At 43.8% G+C, this 15,826-nt stretch overlaps 1 protein-coding gene across 2 annotated transcripts; it reads right to left on the reverse strand.

The window, feature by feature from the left end:
* Window positions 1–39: 39 nt before the first annotated feature.
* Window positions 40–15,600, reverse strand: atr (ATR serine/threonine kinase). Of its 2 annotated transcripts, none has more exons than XM_058615126.1 (48): window positions 15,411–15,600; window positions 15,193–15,284; window positions 14,669–14,821; window positions 13,649–14,553; window positions 13,411–13,556; window positions 13,002–13,178; window positions 12,742–12,905; window positions 12,458–12,610; window positions 12,116–12,314; window positions 11,776–12,032; window positions 11,485–11,681; window positions 11,270–11,370; window positions 10,986–11,157; window positions 10,673–10,828; window positions 10,395–10,589; window positions 10,213–10,308; window positions 10,027–10,116; window positions 9,803–9,898; window positions 9,495–9,625; window positions 9,220–9,363; window positions 9,009–9,102; window positions 8,745–8,870; window positions 8,441–8,647; window positions 8,020–8,133; window positions 7,794–7,909; window positions 7,553–7,673; window positions 7,301–7,438; window positions 7,039–7,210; window positions 6,685–6,851; window positions 6,427–6,591; window positions 6,204–6,295; window positions 5,937–6,028; window positions 5,621–5,798; window positions 5,348–5,533; window positions 4,628–4,787; window positions 4,368–4,547; window positions 4,142–4,284; window positions 3,938–4,035; window positions 3,593–3,822; window positions 2,974–3,108; window positions 2,274–2,474; window positions 1,999–2,142; window positions 1,601–1,751; window positions 1,355–1,511; window positions 1,078–1,231; window positions 786–937; window positions 543–648; window positions 40–427 (listed from the first exon to the last, which is right to left on the reverse strand). In XM_058615126.1, the coding sequence occupies exons 1-48, from the start codon at window positions 15,461–15,463 to the stop codon at window positions 254–256; spliced, it is 7,830 nt and encodes a 2,609-aa protein (XP_058471109.1). In that variant the 5' UTR covers window positions 15,464–15,600; the 3' UTR covers window positions 40–253. The 2 variants fall into 2 exon arrangements, with proteins under 2 accessions (XP_058471109.1, XP_058471108.1); XM_058615125.1 differs by having other exon boundaries at window positions 7,301–7,462.
* Between the last annotated feature and the right edge of the window lie 226 nt (window positions 15,601–15,826).

A 15,826-nucleotide genomic window follows, 5' to 3' on the forward strand; every position in this document is an offset into this window, starting at 1 on the left:
CTAAGGACAGTTAAGAGATTAAAGGACACCCTTCTGACAGACACTTAAACCACACAATTTATTACAGGAGAATGTACAGCAATGCAACAAATGTCCTTCGTTTCCAGAAAATAGGAACACTTAAAATATCAATGGAAAACAACAGAAGCAGAAAATTATAATACAAAGGGAATTTAACACGAGGAATATTTTTGCACTTCCCCTGAACTGTCTTTACAGTGCTGTTGTCCCATTTTGTAATCATAGGTGTGTTTTATAAGTAAGGCCCCCAGCCCAGATACATCTGACACAGCAGTTTGTCATCTGTAGCTTCCTGTATGAGGTAGTGGACATGTCCTTCTATAGACAGAGGCAGACCCAGCACTTTGTTCCTGCTCTTTATGACTCCCTGCAGACGCTGCTCGATGTCGCACACATGTGTTTTAGCCTGGTAGGAACAGAGGGGGAAACATGAGAAGATACAGTGCAGCTTACACCAAAAAACTGAATATTTATGGACTATGGACTGGCTTTTTGCAGTAAATGTAGATCTATTTATATACCTTCTCATTCACTATCTCGCCAGTCTCACTGGCTTGAGTTTTGGAAAGTCCTTTGGCTTGTTTGCTCCACTCCACCAGAGGGTCATGAAGGAAGGTCTTCAGCACACTTAAAGTCAGAATTAAAAGACAATACACATACAGTTTAACTGTCTATTAAGTGCCAAGTAAAACAGAAAAACATTAATTGCATTATGATGCTGAACCTACTATATTGTTGCTTAAAAAAAGAGAAAAACAATCAACCTTGTGAGTGGCTCCCTCTGGTCTCTCATCAGTCTCAGTGTGACCTCGCAGGCTTGTCTGAAGAGGCCTTCAGTGCCCATGGGTCCCATAGCATGGACCATGTTTTGGGTCAGACGGAAGGGAACCACTTCAGGGACATCAAATGTCTCCCCCTAGTGGGAGGGACAGAAGGAGCACGAAATGTCAGGCATTCATATAAATGCAAAACAATGTCTACTTTTTTATGAGTAAATGTTTAAGATAAATACATCACGATAACAACATTTTCATAAAAATGAATCCACACACAAACCTTGTTAAAGAGGCAGTTGAAGTCGACGTGAACACATTCCCCAGTGAAAGAGTCAAAGAGGATATTTTCTCCGTGGCGATCTCCCAAACCCAGGATGTAGCCAACCATCGACATGACAGCAGTGGAGCGGCAGTACGCAGAGCGGCTGCTGTACCTGTAAACATCAGAAGTTACACCATGATTTTATACACCAAACAAGACACAAAGCGGATCCCCTAAAAAGCACCAAAAATAGCATTTCAGACATTGCTGGTAAGAGAATAATTGTAGGGTGTACCATGATGTGGGATCAGGAAAGGTCCGGAGAAACCACTCATGGAATACAGGGAGGTGTCGAGCACATAGAACCTCCTTGTGAATCCGTAGCTTCTCCTCAAAGGGAGCTGTCTTTGGAAGAATGAGCTTCCTAAGCTCTTTACCTGACAAGTTGACACCTGAAAACACACATGAATATGAACAAACTATATCATCTCATAACTTTGTTTATATCCACCTTGTTATTGTTGGGCTTTACTATGAGTACCTCTTTCTTTATACAGCCTGGTAAGAATGTGTCGAAGTCCGGCCGTGTTGTTGACCCACTCGATGATGCCGCACTCCTCATTGAGGGGAATCACAGCGTAGGTACGAATATGCAGCTCCCTCCGCCTTGACTCGGCATCTTTACGGAGACACTACACAAACACAAGAATACCCTGCTGCTTTGGATTTTTGTCTTTCATATGAATCTTTAAAATTTTCATTCATATTCACAAATAAATATTTATGTTTTTAACAGTTTATTATTGTAATTTTTCTTTAGTTACTAATATACAAGAAAAAAATATTATGATCTACAATCATAAATAAATCACAAATTAATAAAAAATAATATTACGCAGGATAAATGATATCACTTGGGAGTAAAAAAACCATACACACCTTGTTGATGAGGCAGTTGAACTCCATGAGCCTGCAGTCCTTCCTCAGGTCATCTTTGGGTTTACACATCATTGTGTAGCTTCTCCCATCCGAACCCTTCAGATTTATCTTCTTAGGCTTTTGTAAGGAGGCCAAAATCTCCACCTACACACACAGAATCAAGCCAAGAGTTGTGAGGCACAAACCATGTAAAATGTGTTTTTGCTAGCTATATTTCCAACCAAAATATTTATTTCAAATTATAATATCCAACACCCTTCCTCTCTTTCTCTTACAATATCATCAAAACCATCCAAGTAGGCCCAGTGTCCAGGGAAGGCGTCGTGCTGCGTGTTTGCCCCTCCTGTACAGGGCAGTGTGGGAATGAGCACCGACTGCAGCGGGATCAGAATCTGGCTGAAGGTCGGCTCCTCCACCAGGCGTTTGAGCTGCTTGAAGTGAACGCTCATGCTGAGGGTGGTGCTGTTACCGTCCACCTGGACAACACAATCAAAAACAAGTTACTTTGAACTTTTGTTACGTCTTTCGGCTCTCTAGGCACCGCCACAGCAGATGATACGTATATTTGACTCTTCCTGACGTAACCCTCCCATTTATCTTGGCTTGGGGACTGCACTAGGAGTTCACTGGATGTGGCTGTGGCTAGGGTCAATTTAGACAATGAGCAATGGGGATTGGGTACCAGCCCTTGACCAGAGGGGACTCAAACTGCCAACCCTTTTTCTGGTTTCAAGACCAGTTCTCTTCCACTCGGCCATGGGCTGCCCGCCAAGGTGTTAGAGATGATCCTATCTCATAAAATGAGATAAGACGTACATAAAATGTACTTATGTGTGAGCTTTGATGATGTGAACTGCTTGTGTACAATAATCCACATAGAGAGAAATCACAGGTTTGTATTATGAGTACATTTCTATTCCAAACGGAATCATTTTCTGTAATAAATATGCGATGCATGTGTTTTAGTGTGAATACCGGTTTGTTGCAGAGTTCCAGCAGCTTGTCAGTCAGTCTATTGGCGTCTCCAATGAATTTCTCCAGAGACTGTTTGAGACTGATGGCTTTTTTAAGAATCTGATTACAGCGGTTCTTTCGCGTGGGGTAGGAAGACTGAAAAACAAACAAACAGTAGGGATTTGGCATATTTCAGAAATGCTATTTAGGTAAATTTATGTACATGGTTACTAAATACATGTGGTTTTCAAATAATAAAACAAAAACATACTTTTTAAGGGACTGATCTGTTATAGTATATACACACACAGGTTTGCTCAGCTATTCTTCTTAGGACACTGCATAGACTTTCATTTAGCCATAACAAAGTGTTATCCTTGACCATAACCAGTTAATGTCTAAGCCTAACCTTAACCCTAACCACAATTTAGATCTTAGCCCGAAACTTAACCAGTTCTTCAGGAATGACGTTCTGCTTCATTATGACCAGGCTTTGGTCTCCATAAGAAAAAAAAAAAACATCACACACACATTCTTGGACAGTCAGGGCAGTCATAAAATTCTTAACCTAACCCTAAAGCTAAGTCTATACCCTGAAAAAGGCCTTTGAAGTTGAATTTGCCCTCACACACACACACACCTTTGAGACAGCGGTCATGAGCCACATGGCCTGTTGTGGGTACGCCAGGAAGACCTTGGCCACGATTGTCATGAGGACACTGAAGACCTCGTCACTAGAGTGGCACACTCTGGAGATGAGCTGTGAGAAAGCAGTCAGGAACTGGTACGGCGCCAGGTTAGAACAGTGCTCGGTCACCACTGTGTTGATTTTAGTCAGTTCCTGTCTCATCTGTCTGTCCATTCGCCCAGCTGAGAGGAGAGCGGAGATATTTGAGGGCGAAACTTTAGTTTATCCAGTAGATAAGTAGCTCCTAAAGTATCCAATCTTTATTGCTTCTTTATCACAATACACTTGGCCACCTACCTTTCTCACATTCACACACTTTGGCTCCAAAGTCTAACCAGAGAGACAGCATGCGAGGCATGGCCTGGTAGATGTACTGGTTTCCATAATGCAAGGCTCTGGAGGGGAAACAACAACAAATTGAGTTGGCGATGAAGTAACTTAAGTTAGCACGTTCTTAGATTCTACGAATGCAAATACACAATAAGCCAGTTCTCCTCTTACTTTCCAAAGTACATGACGATGTATCGGATCAGGTTTCCCTGTTTCTCCATCTTGTTGTCAGTCACCATTGGCATCACTTTGTCATAGTATTTGGCCAAGTAGAAGTTTCCATCCTCCCACTCAGGCAGAAGGGTTGTCACATCCTAAAAAAAAAAACACGTTTAATCAGAGCCTTTAGCTTCCTGCTCTCCCTGTGGTCCGTTCCTTCCTTCTACACGACAGTTACCTTGTACACTTTCATGATGGCGTTGGACTCAAAATTGGCCGTCTCCTCCATGAAGCGTCCCACCAGCAGCATGGCCTTGCCCTTGGTCTGCAGGCTGCGTGGGTCTGTGAGGGACTCATCATCAGGGAAACACTGAGCCACACCTTTTTGCAGGACGATCAGGGCCTGATGTGCATCACCCTGATAGTAGACACCCATGTAGAAAGCTTTATCAGTGAGAAATCTGCTTGAATGTGCTTTAGTTCTTTTTTTTTTTGTACCTTAGACCAAAGCCACTTGGCCTTCTCGGTCACCAGCTCAGCCAGATGTGTGTTCTCTGCGTTCAGGAGAGCGTTGAAGGCAGTCTGGTGGTGTCCTGCCTTTCTGGCCACTCGGGTACTTTGTAGCCAGCACTCGCCGACCAGCTCCTGACACGCAGACCTGCAGAGTGAACGCAGGAACAAGATCTGTGAAGTGGCCTGGATGTGGATGCAACTGACAACGACCCTGTGCAGATTTCCATCTTAGTCAGGAGCTTTGGTAGCTTTTATTGAATCATAAAAACAAAAACCTGAAATAACTAAAATAAGAAAAAAAAAGGAAATTAATATTGCAATGTCACTGTTTTGAAGGCAGGTGTGTGCATACTTGATTTAAAATGAAATAATTAAATAAATAAAAAAACTTCTAGTTCTGCACACCTCTTCCACACCTTTTTAAATTGGCCTTTCCTGATACATCATAAAAATAAAGGTGTCACTGTTTCTACTGTTGTATGTGCAGTAGTTTGTATTGTTCATTTAATTTTTAAATTAATATTTCATTATCATTTTTATGTATTATCTGTTTTTTAATTAGGTTAAAATGCTTAATATTTGTCATTGGCGGTCTTGTAAAGCACTTCACATAAAAGACTAATTAAAATACACAGCAAAAATTCACACATGAAAAGGAAGAGAAATTTGGTCTAAGTTATAATGCATGTCTGGGTGCATCCTTACCGTGATCCCAGACTGAGCAGAGCACGACGGAGAGCAAGGATTGGCTCTTTGGCCCTAAAGGAATTCTGGGTCATCTCCAGTCGGTCAGCCCAGTGGGGAGGCAGCTGAGTGAGACAGGGCGTGGAGTTTTCCCTCTGTTTCTGCAGCTCAGTGAACGTGTGCTCCAGCTCACTTAGCATGTGGAGCCTAAATACACAAATACACAAGTCAGTGCTTCCGGGCACTGACAGTGCACTGAAAATAGATGATCTTTAATTATAGAAAAACCCAAACCTGACAATATACTCGTATCCCCTCTGATAGGTCCCACACTCATAGCTGGCTGCAGACAGAGGGACCACCTGCTCCTTCCTCATAAGTTTCAACTTCTCATAAAACGTCCCAGCATCCTGCTTCTTAGCCGACAAGAGCAGCTGGCCAAGGCGCACACTCCAGGTACTGGACTGATGGTCTAGGGTAGAGACATAACAATTATGAATCGCTGCACTGACATATATTATTGTTTTTTTGTAGAAAAAGTGAACAGAAATGATAATTAATGCCTTTTACAAGCTCAAAGTGACATTTTCAAATAGTTTATTGTTCTCACCTGAAGTCAAGTAATCCTCCAGCAGGTCCCATTTTCCAAGTTTCCAGGCTGCCTCCATTCTGTACGTGTTAAGCTCCGACTTCCACTGGGGCCTAAATGTGAACGCAACAGTCAGTCAGTTCACTTCACCTCAAGCTACTTACATCACAACCAGTTTGATGGCTTCTTTGCGCCATCGAAGCTCAAACTAAAATGAACAATAGATGACAAGAAAACTGGGTTTTAACAGACATACTGTATTGTTGAATGTGTTTGTGTGCATCTTACTTGTTGGCCAGCACTCCATTAACTTGAGTGATGACTGTGGACAGCTGTCCCAGGCCGAGCATAGACGTCATCACCCCATGATAGTGACCAATCTAAAATCAAAAGCAGATAGAGAATGAATAAATAGACAAATAATTCAAAGAATTGCTGATAAGCAATCATACAAAGTTTGTTAATATATATAAGCAAAAGAAGTCTCCCGTGTGTGTATGTGTGTGTGTACCTGGTCTGACTCCAACTGTATGGCCCGGTCATAGCAGGCGGTGGCGTCTCGGAGCAGGCCGATGCTCTCGTGCTCCAGTATCTGTTCCCGTAATGACGGCTCCTCCCTCCTCAGGGCGTTCACTCCTCTCACGCCGTCAGGTTCATGCATGGCAGCGTACAGTGTCTGCAGCAACCAATAAACAAAACACACTCTCAACTTATACAACAAAACGGTAATCATTATCAAACATCTTCGGTTCTCTATGTTCATACCAACCTGCAGGAAGGTGAGATGGTCCTGGATGTTCAATTTATTTTCCAGGATGTAAGCTTCAAAGTGCATGAGAGCGCGTGTGTACGCTTTGGACCGGAGCGCAGCCTTGGCCAGAACGTCCTGTGGAATACCCTTCAGGAAGGCCACCACACGCTGATAATCCCCACTCTCTGGAACAAAAGTTCAGTACGTAAGCACTATTACATGGTACAGGTATTCACTCAAGTTAAAAGGGAACTAAAGTTTATGTACTTTTAAACAGCATTAGTATCTGTTAGCTCTTTTACTATATCAGCTATCTTTAAATACAGTGTACTTTTAAAAGAGGTCAGTGTGTTGGGTGTATGCATCTCTAACCGTTGTGTTTTGATTTGGAGTAGAGGATGTGGCGGCTCCACTGTGTGAGGTGAGACAACATGCTGAACACCGTCTGAATGCTGAGCTGGGACAGGCTCGACGCCGTCTCCTGCACTCGCAGGCCCGCTCTTCCGTCTCCCTCCGTTAGTACGGCCAACATTTCTTCTGTCACCTGGAAGAAGGTGGTGTTATTATTGCTGCAGCTACATCTTGTGCTCCTGTTGTCCTGTCGTCGTGTGTGAGTGAACGGACGTGTCCTCACCTCCTGTTGCTCTGCGGGCGTGCAACCCAGCAGCATGTAGAGCAGAATATGAGGCAGCAGGTAGATCGCGACCTTGTAGTCGTGTTTGATGATGAAACTACAGCAGGTGAAAACCTTACCGGCCAGCCCATGTCTCACCTGGAAGAAGACAAAAACCCGCACCTAAAACCTCAGACAAGTTGCTATTATTTTACTAAATAGATTAAATTCAGTTCTCTTGAGTTTGATCTGCTTAAAGAGAGTCAAGCTAACCTTGCTGATCAGATATCCAGCCCAGGTGGCTGACCAGTCAGAGAACCTGCTGCCTCTGTTACTCAAGTACACAGGTTTCTCCAGCTTAGACCAGTTCACCTCCTTCTGGCTGCTCTTATATCTGCAGGTAAAATGGAAAGAGTGTAATGAGCAAGTAAGGTAAGAAAAAAAGTAACATATAAGATGAAGAAGGCAATGAAAATTTATTAGAAGGGAAAACGAAGTGTGTAAAGCTGAATACCTGCTGTTGAGGTGAGGTTCCAGTATTTCTTGGATGTGCTCTGGAAATCTCCTCCACAGACGGCGACCAGGAGAGTCTGTCCGTCCCTCGCGACATTCAAAGATGGACAGCAGCTCCTGCAGACACCACAAAAGCATCAGCAGGAAAAATTATAAAAAAAAGAAACAAAATAAAAGCTATTAAAGGAAGTGCAGGCATGACTGTGTGTGTGTGTGTGTGTGTGTACCTGAATTGCATAGGCAGCTGAGTCCTGGGCTCTCACATCGTCAGCATACGCCAGGAAAGTTCTGGTGAATTCAGTGAGCAGGTCGTAGGCAAAGTTGGGATCTTCAACTCCACTCTATGATGGAGGGAAATCTACATTTATTTTTGATTTCCTGCTGCACTTATTTTCCATTTTTGGTTAATCTTATGAACTTCAAATCATTTCACAGTTGACAACACTGAGATTCGACAAACTATCTTCATATTTAACTTGTGAAAAAATAAAATCTAGAAACACTACTTCATAGAAGTGTCTCCCTCTAGTTAAGTAGGAGCTAACCCAGCTGTATCTCAGTGATCACGTACTGTTAAGTCTACTGGACACACTCTGCTAACGTACTATATCTGACAATGTGAAAGTGTTGTTTGTAGGACGAGCTTACCACAAATGTGTTGCGGTCACCATGTGTGAGTGTGTGTGACAAGTCCAGGCGTCCTGGGTCCACAGCGCCCAGCTCACCCAGACACTCCCCACACAGAAGTCTGGCCTCTGGGGACGAGTCCTGGCAGCCCTTTAGCAACACTGACACCAAACTGGAGATGACCGGCTCCACCGCCTCACTCGCACAAACCTGCCTCAGAAGCCACTCCTGCAGTCCACAACAATTAAATGTCATCATTGAATGCATATTTAACACAAATGTGGAGGAATACAGCTGTTATAAGTTATACTACTTGATTAACTACCTGATTGCTGTGCATCATGTCCCTGAGGCTTGTGAGAGCATGAATCCTCACATCAACATTTTCATGTTGGACGGCTCTCATGGAGAGCTGCAGCTCCGCCACCAGGTCACTTCTGCTGGCCGTCAGCTAGATGACATTTATCATGACACATGACAATTTACTGTATAATTTAATATTAACAACTGCATTTATTGCCATGTTTTATGTTTTGTAGCCTTCATTATACTCTTAATTGTTATTGTGACCATCCTTGTCCATACTGACCTTCTTGTAATCCTGCAGGACACTGTGGATGTCCTGTAACTCAGGATGATCAGGTAGAAAGTAAATCTCATGGAGGTAGTCCTTAACTTCATCCCTGTGACAGACAGACTACAGTCAATCAGAGATATGACGCATGTGCACTTTCTGTACGGTAGGAAACACGGGGCTTGATGTTTAACTTTGCGAGCACCTTCCTTTATGAGCGTTTTACCTGTTATCCATGATGAGGAAGCGGATAATAGCAGCAGTTTCCTTGGGCTGCAGAGGGATCAGGGGGAGGAGAGCTACAATGACATGACTCAGCAGAGGACCCAGGTGTGCAGGGTCCACACTCCTCACAAAACCATCCCACGTCCTGTCCACGCACACAGATGAGACAAAGATACGTGATTTGTTCAACCCTTCCTGAGCCTATCTTGAATAACAAATAAAACGTTTATTTGTCAGTTTTGGCAGCAACAGAAGCCAATGTGTGTGGGTACTGACTGGCAGCAGAGCAGAGGGAAGTCCTCTCTGTATCGGAGGCCGGTGCGGAGTGTGGTCATCATCTTCACTCTGACAGAGCTGATGTGTTTGGAGCCCATCAGTCGCATTAGAGCCATCACACTTGTCAAAGCCTGTGCAACACAGGAAAAAACTGTTAGCATCATACAAAACCCTATACATAAAAAGATTTGTGTTATTAACACTCCATACTAAAAATGCTGACCTCCTCTGGTGCCTTGTCAGGGACTATTGAGGTACACTGTTAACTATGCTGTTATTTAATTAGATCTCAGAAGTGGACCACTCACCAGCTTTTTGCGGTCCTTCTCTCCTGCGCTAGAGCTGAGCAGCTGCATGTTGAAAAAGGCAAGAATTCCCAGAAGCTTCGGTTGAAGATAGTCTGCCTGCAAGTGAGAATAAACAGTGTCTTTGTAAAGGGTGTGGAAATGTTAATATGAAGTTTGAAATGATTCAAATAACTGCTCAAAAATATACTAAATACAGTATCTTCGCAGTTTTATTTGGTACATACCATGCGCTCTGGGGTCGTGATGTCTCGGGGACCCTGGTACGGGTCATCGTTGGATGCAAAGGAGGCCAGGATTGCCAGACCATTAAAGACCTACGTCACATAGCAAAGGGAAACATGTGTGTGAACAAGTATGTCGTTTGAAGAATACGTCGCTAACATGAATGCACACAGTTTGTGTGTGTTGACCTGCTGGTAGTGCTCTCCAAGGCGCAGCAGCAGCTCATTGTGTAGACCTTGGAAGTCTTGCCTTAGCAAAGATCCCAGTTCAATCTCTGTCTCACTCTGAAGAAAATCAGGGAAAGCAATATAAATCAGTATTTACCACGAAAGGCAAACGTTTCAGTGAGGTAAGGTGCTATTATTGTTACCTGCAGGTAGTGGAAAGCTCTCTCCAGCTCCTCCTTGGTGCAGGAGCAGACCAGATGGCTGAAGATGTATTTGAAATTGTTGATCAGGATCTCCCTCCTGTTGGCCTTCAGCTCATTGGCCAGTGTTCGGATGAGTGAAGATCCTGTGGAGCTTGCCTTTGCTGCCAGGTAGGGCAGGAGCACCTGAAGGGTCCTCTGTGGATACAGACAAGCATTAACCCTAAATGCTAGGGACAACATTCAAAAGAATTTTATGTTTCGGGCAGGACTGTGCGTACAGTGAGGAAGCGGTGGAGGTCTGGAAAGTCAAAAGCATGTGCGATCTGAGCGAGGATGTCCAGTGCCAGCTCTTTCTGATTGGCTGACTCTGAGTTCTGGTCAGGTGTGCTTCGCAGGGCTGACGCATGCCGTGAGTGAAGCGACTCCACCAGGAACTACGTGCAGAAACGAAGAGAGAGGTCCACAATGTACATGAAAAGACAGTTACCCTGCACATTTTGTTTAACAATTATTCACTATTGTAAATATCAAGAAATTTAAAATCTTCCCTTTTATTTAAATTATTAAACAAAATATTAGCAGATTTTATACCTGGCAAATAGGGTTCTTGTACTGACTGAAGAGGGTTTGCAGTTTCATTCCTTTGGCAGAAGCCAGAGCTCTGATCTGAGTGTAAGCAGCTACAGACACTGCCGACGACTTGGACAGTAGACAGTGAAGCAACCGCAACAAAGAGAATGACACCAAAGTACCCTGAGATGCTCTGACACACGAAGAGAGGGATGGACAGAAAGATACATTTGAAAAAAAAACCAATTCAACATGGGAGAACCGACTACCAGTAATACATGTAAAAATTATACATGAACCTGTACCTGCCAATCTCCCCAGTCGTCAGGATGAGAGTGTTCCGCAGGTCATCATCTTTGTTGAGTTTAGCATTGTTGAACGCTTCTTTAAGACGCGCAACCAGGAGCTGGGAGAGTGAGAAATCATTCTTTTTACAACACAATCAGAGTTAAACACACTGTATATTTAATATGAAAATAATGGTCTTAGTAGACGAGTGTTAAGGACATACTCCACCCACCTCACTCAGAGAGCTCTGCTCTGAGTTTCTGGTGCTCTCTGTTAGCAGGAAACGCACTGATTGACTGAAATGTATTCGGACAGCTGAATCCGAGTCCTCCATTAGACCAATCAGAGCACAGAGAACTGCCCTGGAGTCGCTGTCCCCACCAGTCAGATTCACATGTTGGCAAAGGTGAGGCAAGGCGTCTAGAAAAGCTGGAGAACGTTGAAAACAAACAACAGTACTGGAGTATATGCAGTTTGTTGCCAACTTATTATTTTCAAAGTCAAATGGAAAACCCTGTCCTACCTTGTTTGACACTACTTGGAGCTTGCTGTCTGAGTAACGGCAGAAATGGCCTGACAACCATCGCCTTCAGTGGGAGACAACTGTCCTTAGCATGCTCTGCTGTGAGGCTGAGGCGGAGGCAGAGGATTTTGGGATTACAGGTGGACTCTGCCTGAATGTCACTGAGCAGGGAGACATCTGCTTGGACACAACTCAGCTGACCAATGATCCTCGCAAGCTCCGATTTCACCTGTTCCGACCTGTCCTGCAACTTGGAACTGAAAACACACAGAGAAAAGAAGTTGTACAGCAAAAGATAAATCCAGTAATGAGGGTAATATGTGTGTGCGTTTCAACATACAGCAGAATACTGCTGATGAGGCCGTGGTGTGCAGATCCCAGGTGATGAAGAAGAAGAGGGAAGGCACGAACTGCAGCCGCTCTCACCACCTCTTCCGGACTCTGCAGTGCCTTGGAAAATACACACACACGCCATGTCTCACACACACCGTGACGTAGTATGGCCAGCAGTGACACACAGTCCACCTGGACCTCAGGTGCTAGAGGGAAACACACTTAGAATTACTTTCATTTAAGGGATTGTTAAAAGGATGCTATCCAATATTAATATTCTTTCATTCTGATTTCACACATGGAGATATCAGCTACAGACAATCACAAATAATCTGATGTGAATACTCACAATAACAGAAGCTTAACTTCTGAGCCAAGGCAGAAAGCCAGGAGGGGAATCCTGATCTCTTGTAGGCTGAGGCAGACTGATTCTCACACACCCAGGGAAGAGATAACAGTGCACACACACGCTGCAGGAGCCCATCCTCACATTCTCTGCTCACTATATTCCCACACACAGAGGGGTAGTGAAAATGAATGATCATGAGTATACGTTTCCCTTCAAAATGTTGATGTGCCTTTAGGCTTTTGCTGCCTCAGAGCTGAAAACATTACATGTGTGTCCATCCTTACTTGTCAGGTACACGATAGAGTCCAGGACCTTGACAGTCATCTGAACAGCAGACTGAAAGTAGTCCTGGTTTGAAACAGTTTGAGTGTCTCCTTCTAATACTGAGTGACAGCTTTTTAGAGCTCTGCTCAGAGTCTCAGTAGAAACCCAGAGGAGAGGAGAAAGACTGTTCACAAAAAGACACATGGAGAAAGTAAGACATAAGCCCTATGTGATGCAAAACTGTGACAGTGACAATATTATGGAAATGTTGGTGTATTACCTGGTGGGTGATGAGCAAAGGGCTGCCAGATGAAGGGTGAGGGTGAGCCCCCCCAGAGCTGAGAGAGTCTGTGTGGCTTCAGGTTCACTAGAATCCGAGTTCAAAAATCTCAGCAACTCCTCCAGACGACCGTTAACCACAGCCCACACGTTGCTCTGAACACGCATGTCCAGCTCACTTTGGACACAGAGACACAACATCTCTTAAATTCTTCCTGATTTTGTACAGAAAATTCAGTGAAATTATTTGTCTAAAAAAAAAGGAACATAACTTAACTAACTCCATCACTGCTTTTTCAACAAATCTTCACACAATCAAGAAAATAATTAAATAAATATCCTCCTCACACCATTGTATGTGTGATATGAGGCCTATGTGTTTGCACAGTAATCCTGACCCCTGAACTCACGCTGAATCTGACGTTTTTGATGATTTGCCAAATGAGCTGGTGGTAGTCTTGCGGGATTTCTTCGCAGCAGTTTCTCCATCTCTTAACTTCTGCATCACCATAGCAGTCTCAGCCTTGAGCGCCGCTTGGAGAAATCCCTCCGCACACTGCAAAACAGATGCAAAACAGATTTTGTTAAAGAGTTGTGACTAACAGTAGAAGAGATAATAATAATAATAATTACAGTACAAGATCATACTTCAGCTTGATTTTCTGTTCCGACGGTGCGTGCCAGTGTCCTGCAGACGTCTGTGACTCGCTGCCTCCTTAAGGATGCAGCACTCTCATAAACTGGGGCAATAGATAGTAAGAAGCTGAACAGCAAGCAAATTGATTCAGTAACCTCTGTCCCCAACTTCACACATTTTCCTCCAAGAGTACAAACACACTCAAAAATCTGTGAGAGGTACATGGGCTCAAAGTGTGTGTGAGAGGCACCAGATAACTGAAACACACAGCGGGTCAGGCGTAGTAGCTCCCCTTCATAGGACTGCTTCTCATCTAAGCATGGATTTGCTGTCGGGTGTGTTTCCAGCAAGTGAAGGTAGGCTGCAAAGAACTCATGGGATTGCATGTCAGGAAATCCTCTCAGCTCCATGAGTACTCTCAGCATCACCATGGAAATCTTTCTCAGTCTGGTGTTGCCATTGGCGAGGATGGAGCAAGCAATTTCCCAGGCTGCACTGAGGTCACAACGCGAAACCACTCCCCTCAAAGCGTCAGTGAGAACACCACTCGCCACAGCAGTCAACGACTCCAGTGCAGCAGGCGAGGAGAGTACAAGAGGAGAAGGAGTGAGGTATGAGGAGGTACAACCAGGGGAGATACTGAAACGCTGGAGTGTTACAGGCCATTGGTTCTGTGAGTGAGCACCAAGAGAGTGTCCTTGTCCTGCAAGAGTGACAACATGAGCATACATGATGTCGCTGAGGTCCTGGGCCAGAAATATGAGTTCCTGACTGAGACGGCTGAAGATGAACGGTGCTCTGACTCTCAGTGTGTGAAGTAAAGAGCACAACACAGCAGAGACCCGTCCGTGGATGACATCACAGTCTGGAGCTGCTGCCACACGAAGCAAACGCACAGCCACCCATTTACTGAAGTCTGATTCAAAGGAAGGATGAGGAGAAAGAACACATACACACTGTTATCCTCCTTATCATTTTGCATCTCTGACATTTATCTTTATATCACTGATAATAAAAGGTGCATGTTCTACCAGTGCAGCTCTGTGTGGTGTCTGGATACTCAGCAGGCTGGCAAGCAGGATTGGCGAACATCAACGATGAGGACTTGACTATATGCTGCACAAAGTCCAGCAGCATCACACAGGCTGGCTCTGATGTGGACTTTTTATTCAGACCCAGAGCAACTGGTAGAGGACAAACAAATGATCAGTCACTGTAACGTAGTCTGAAGATCGGCAACTGGAGGTGGTTAAATATAGAGATGGAGATGGGTAAATGTAGTCTGGGGATGAGCAACTTCTCAGAAAGGTTTACAAAATAAATCTATATTATTCACTCCTGTCATTCAGCATGTGAAAATGAAAGGGCATTATAAAACCTATACTCTCATCTTGTTAAAATAATCAACTATTACTCCTTTTAGAATCCTTAATAATCGATTAATCTAATAATCGTTGCAGCCCTAGTTGCAGTCCCCTAGTAAATCAGATATTAACAAAAGATATTAACACTGGCTATAGTGTACATTAATCATGGTCAGAGTTCCTCTACTTACCGACATCCACATCTGTCAGTATCCTGTCAATGAACTGACAGAGAATCTGTCGGGGTTTCTGCACTGCCTGGTCGTACTCAGCAGCGCTGGCACTGAAAACAACAACAGCATATTACGGTATTTGTGGAAGCACGCCACAAAACATGGCTTTTAATCACTTAGAGAAGAGCCTGACATTATTTGTTAACAACTTAGTTTAGCACACTTGAGTTACTCACCTAGCTAGCTCCTGAAGTGCCGGTATCATGGCGGACATTTCCAGTCCTTCCATTTTAACAGTAACTTTGTCGTCTCGCTAATTCAAAAAATAAATAAATGTCAAGACATTATACCAACGGATCGGGTATTTGCGACGAGAACACCGCTACACATTGATTTGAATTTGAATCCTGTCTTTCGAAAACTTTCGCTCCAAAATGACGTTTCATGTTTTGGTACGGCAGCCTCCGAGTGTCAAAACACCTACGTAAAACCTCGATTGGTAAATTGCTCCCCCTTCTTAAAAACAACAGTAATTTGTTGTGTTGGTGTTTTTTCCTTTTAAAGGAGACATATTATACCCTATTTCCCCAATTAAAATAGTTCCCTGGTGTCATAATGAACATGTCAGTGACATGCTTTGGTCAAAATACCA

The sequence above is a fragment of the Solea solea genome, chromosome 18 (assembly GCF_958295425.1).
Source record: "Solea solea chromosome 18, fSolSol10.1, whole genome shotgun sequence".
Classification (NCBI taxonomy): domain Eukaryota; kingdom Metazoa; phylum Chordata; class Actinopteri; order Pleuronectiformes; family Soleidae; genus Solea; species Solea solea.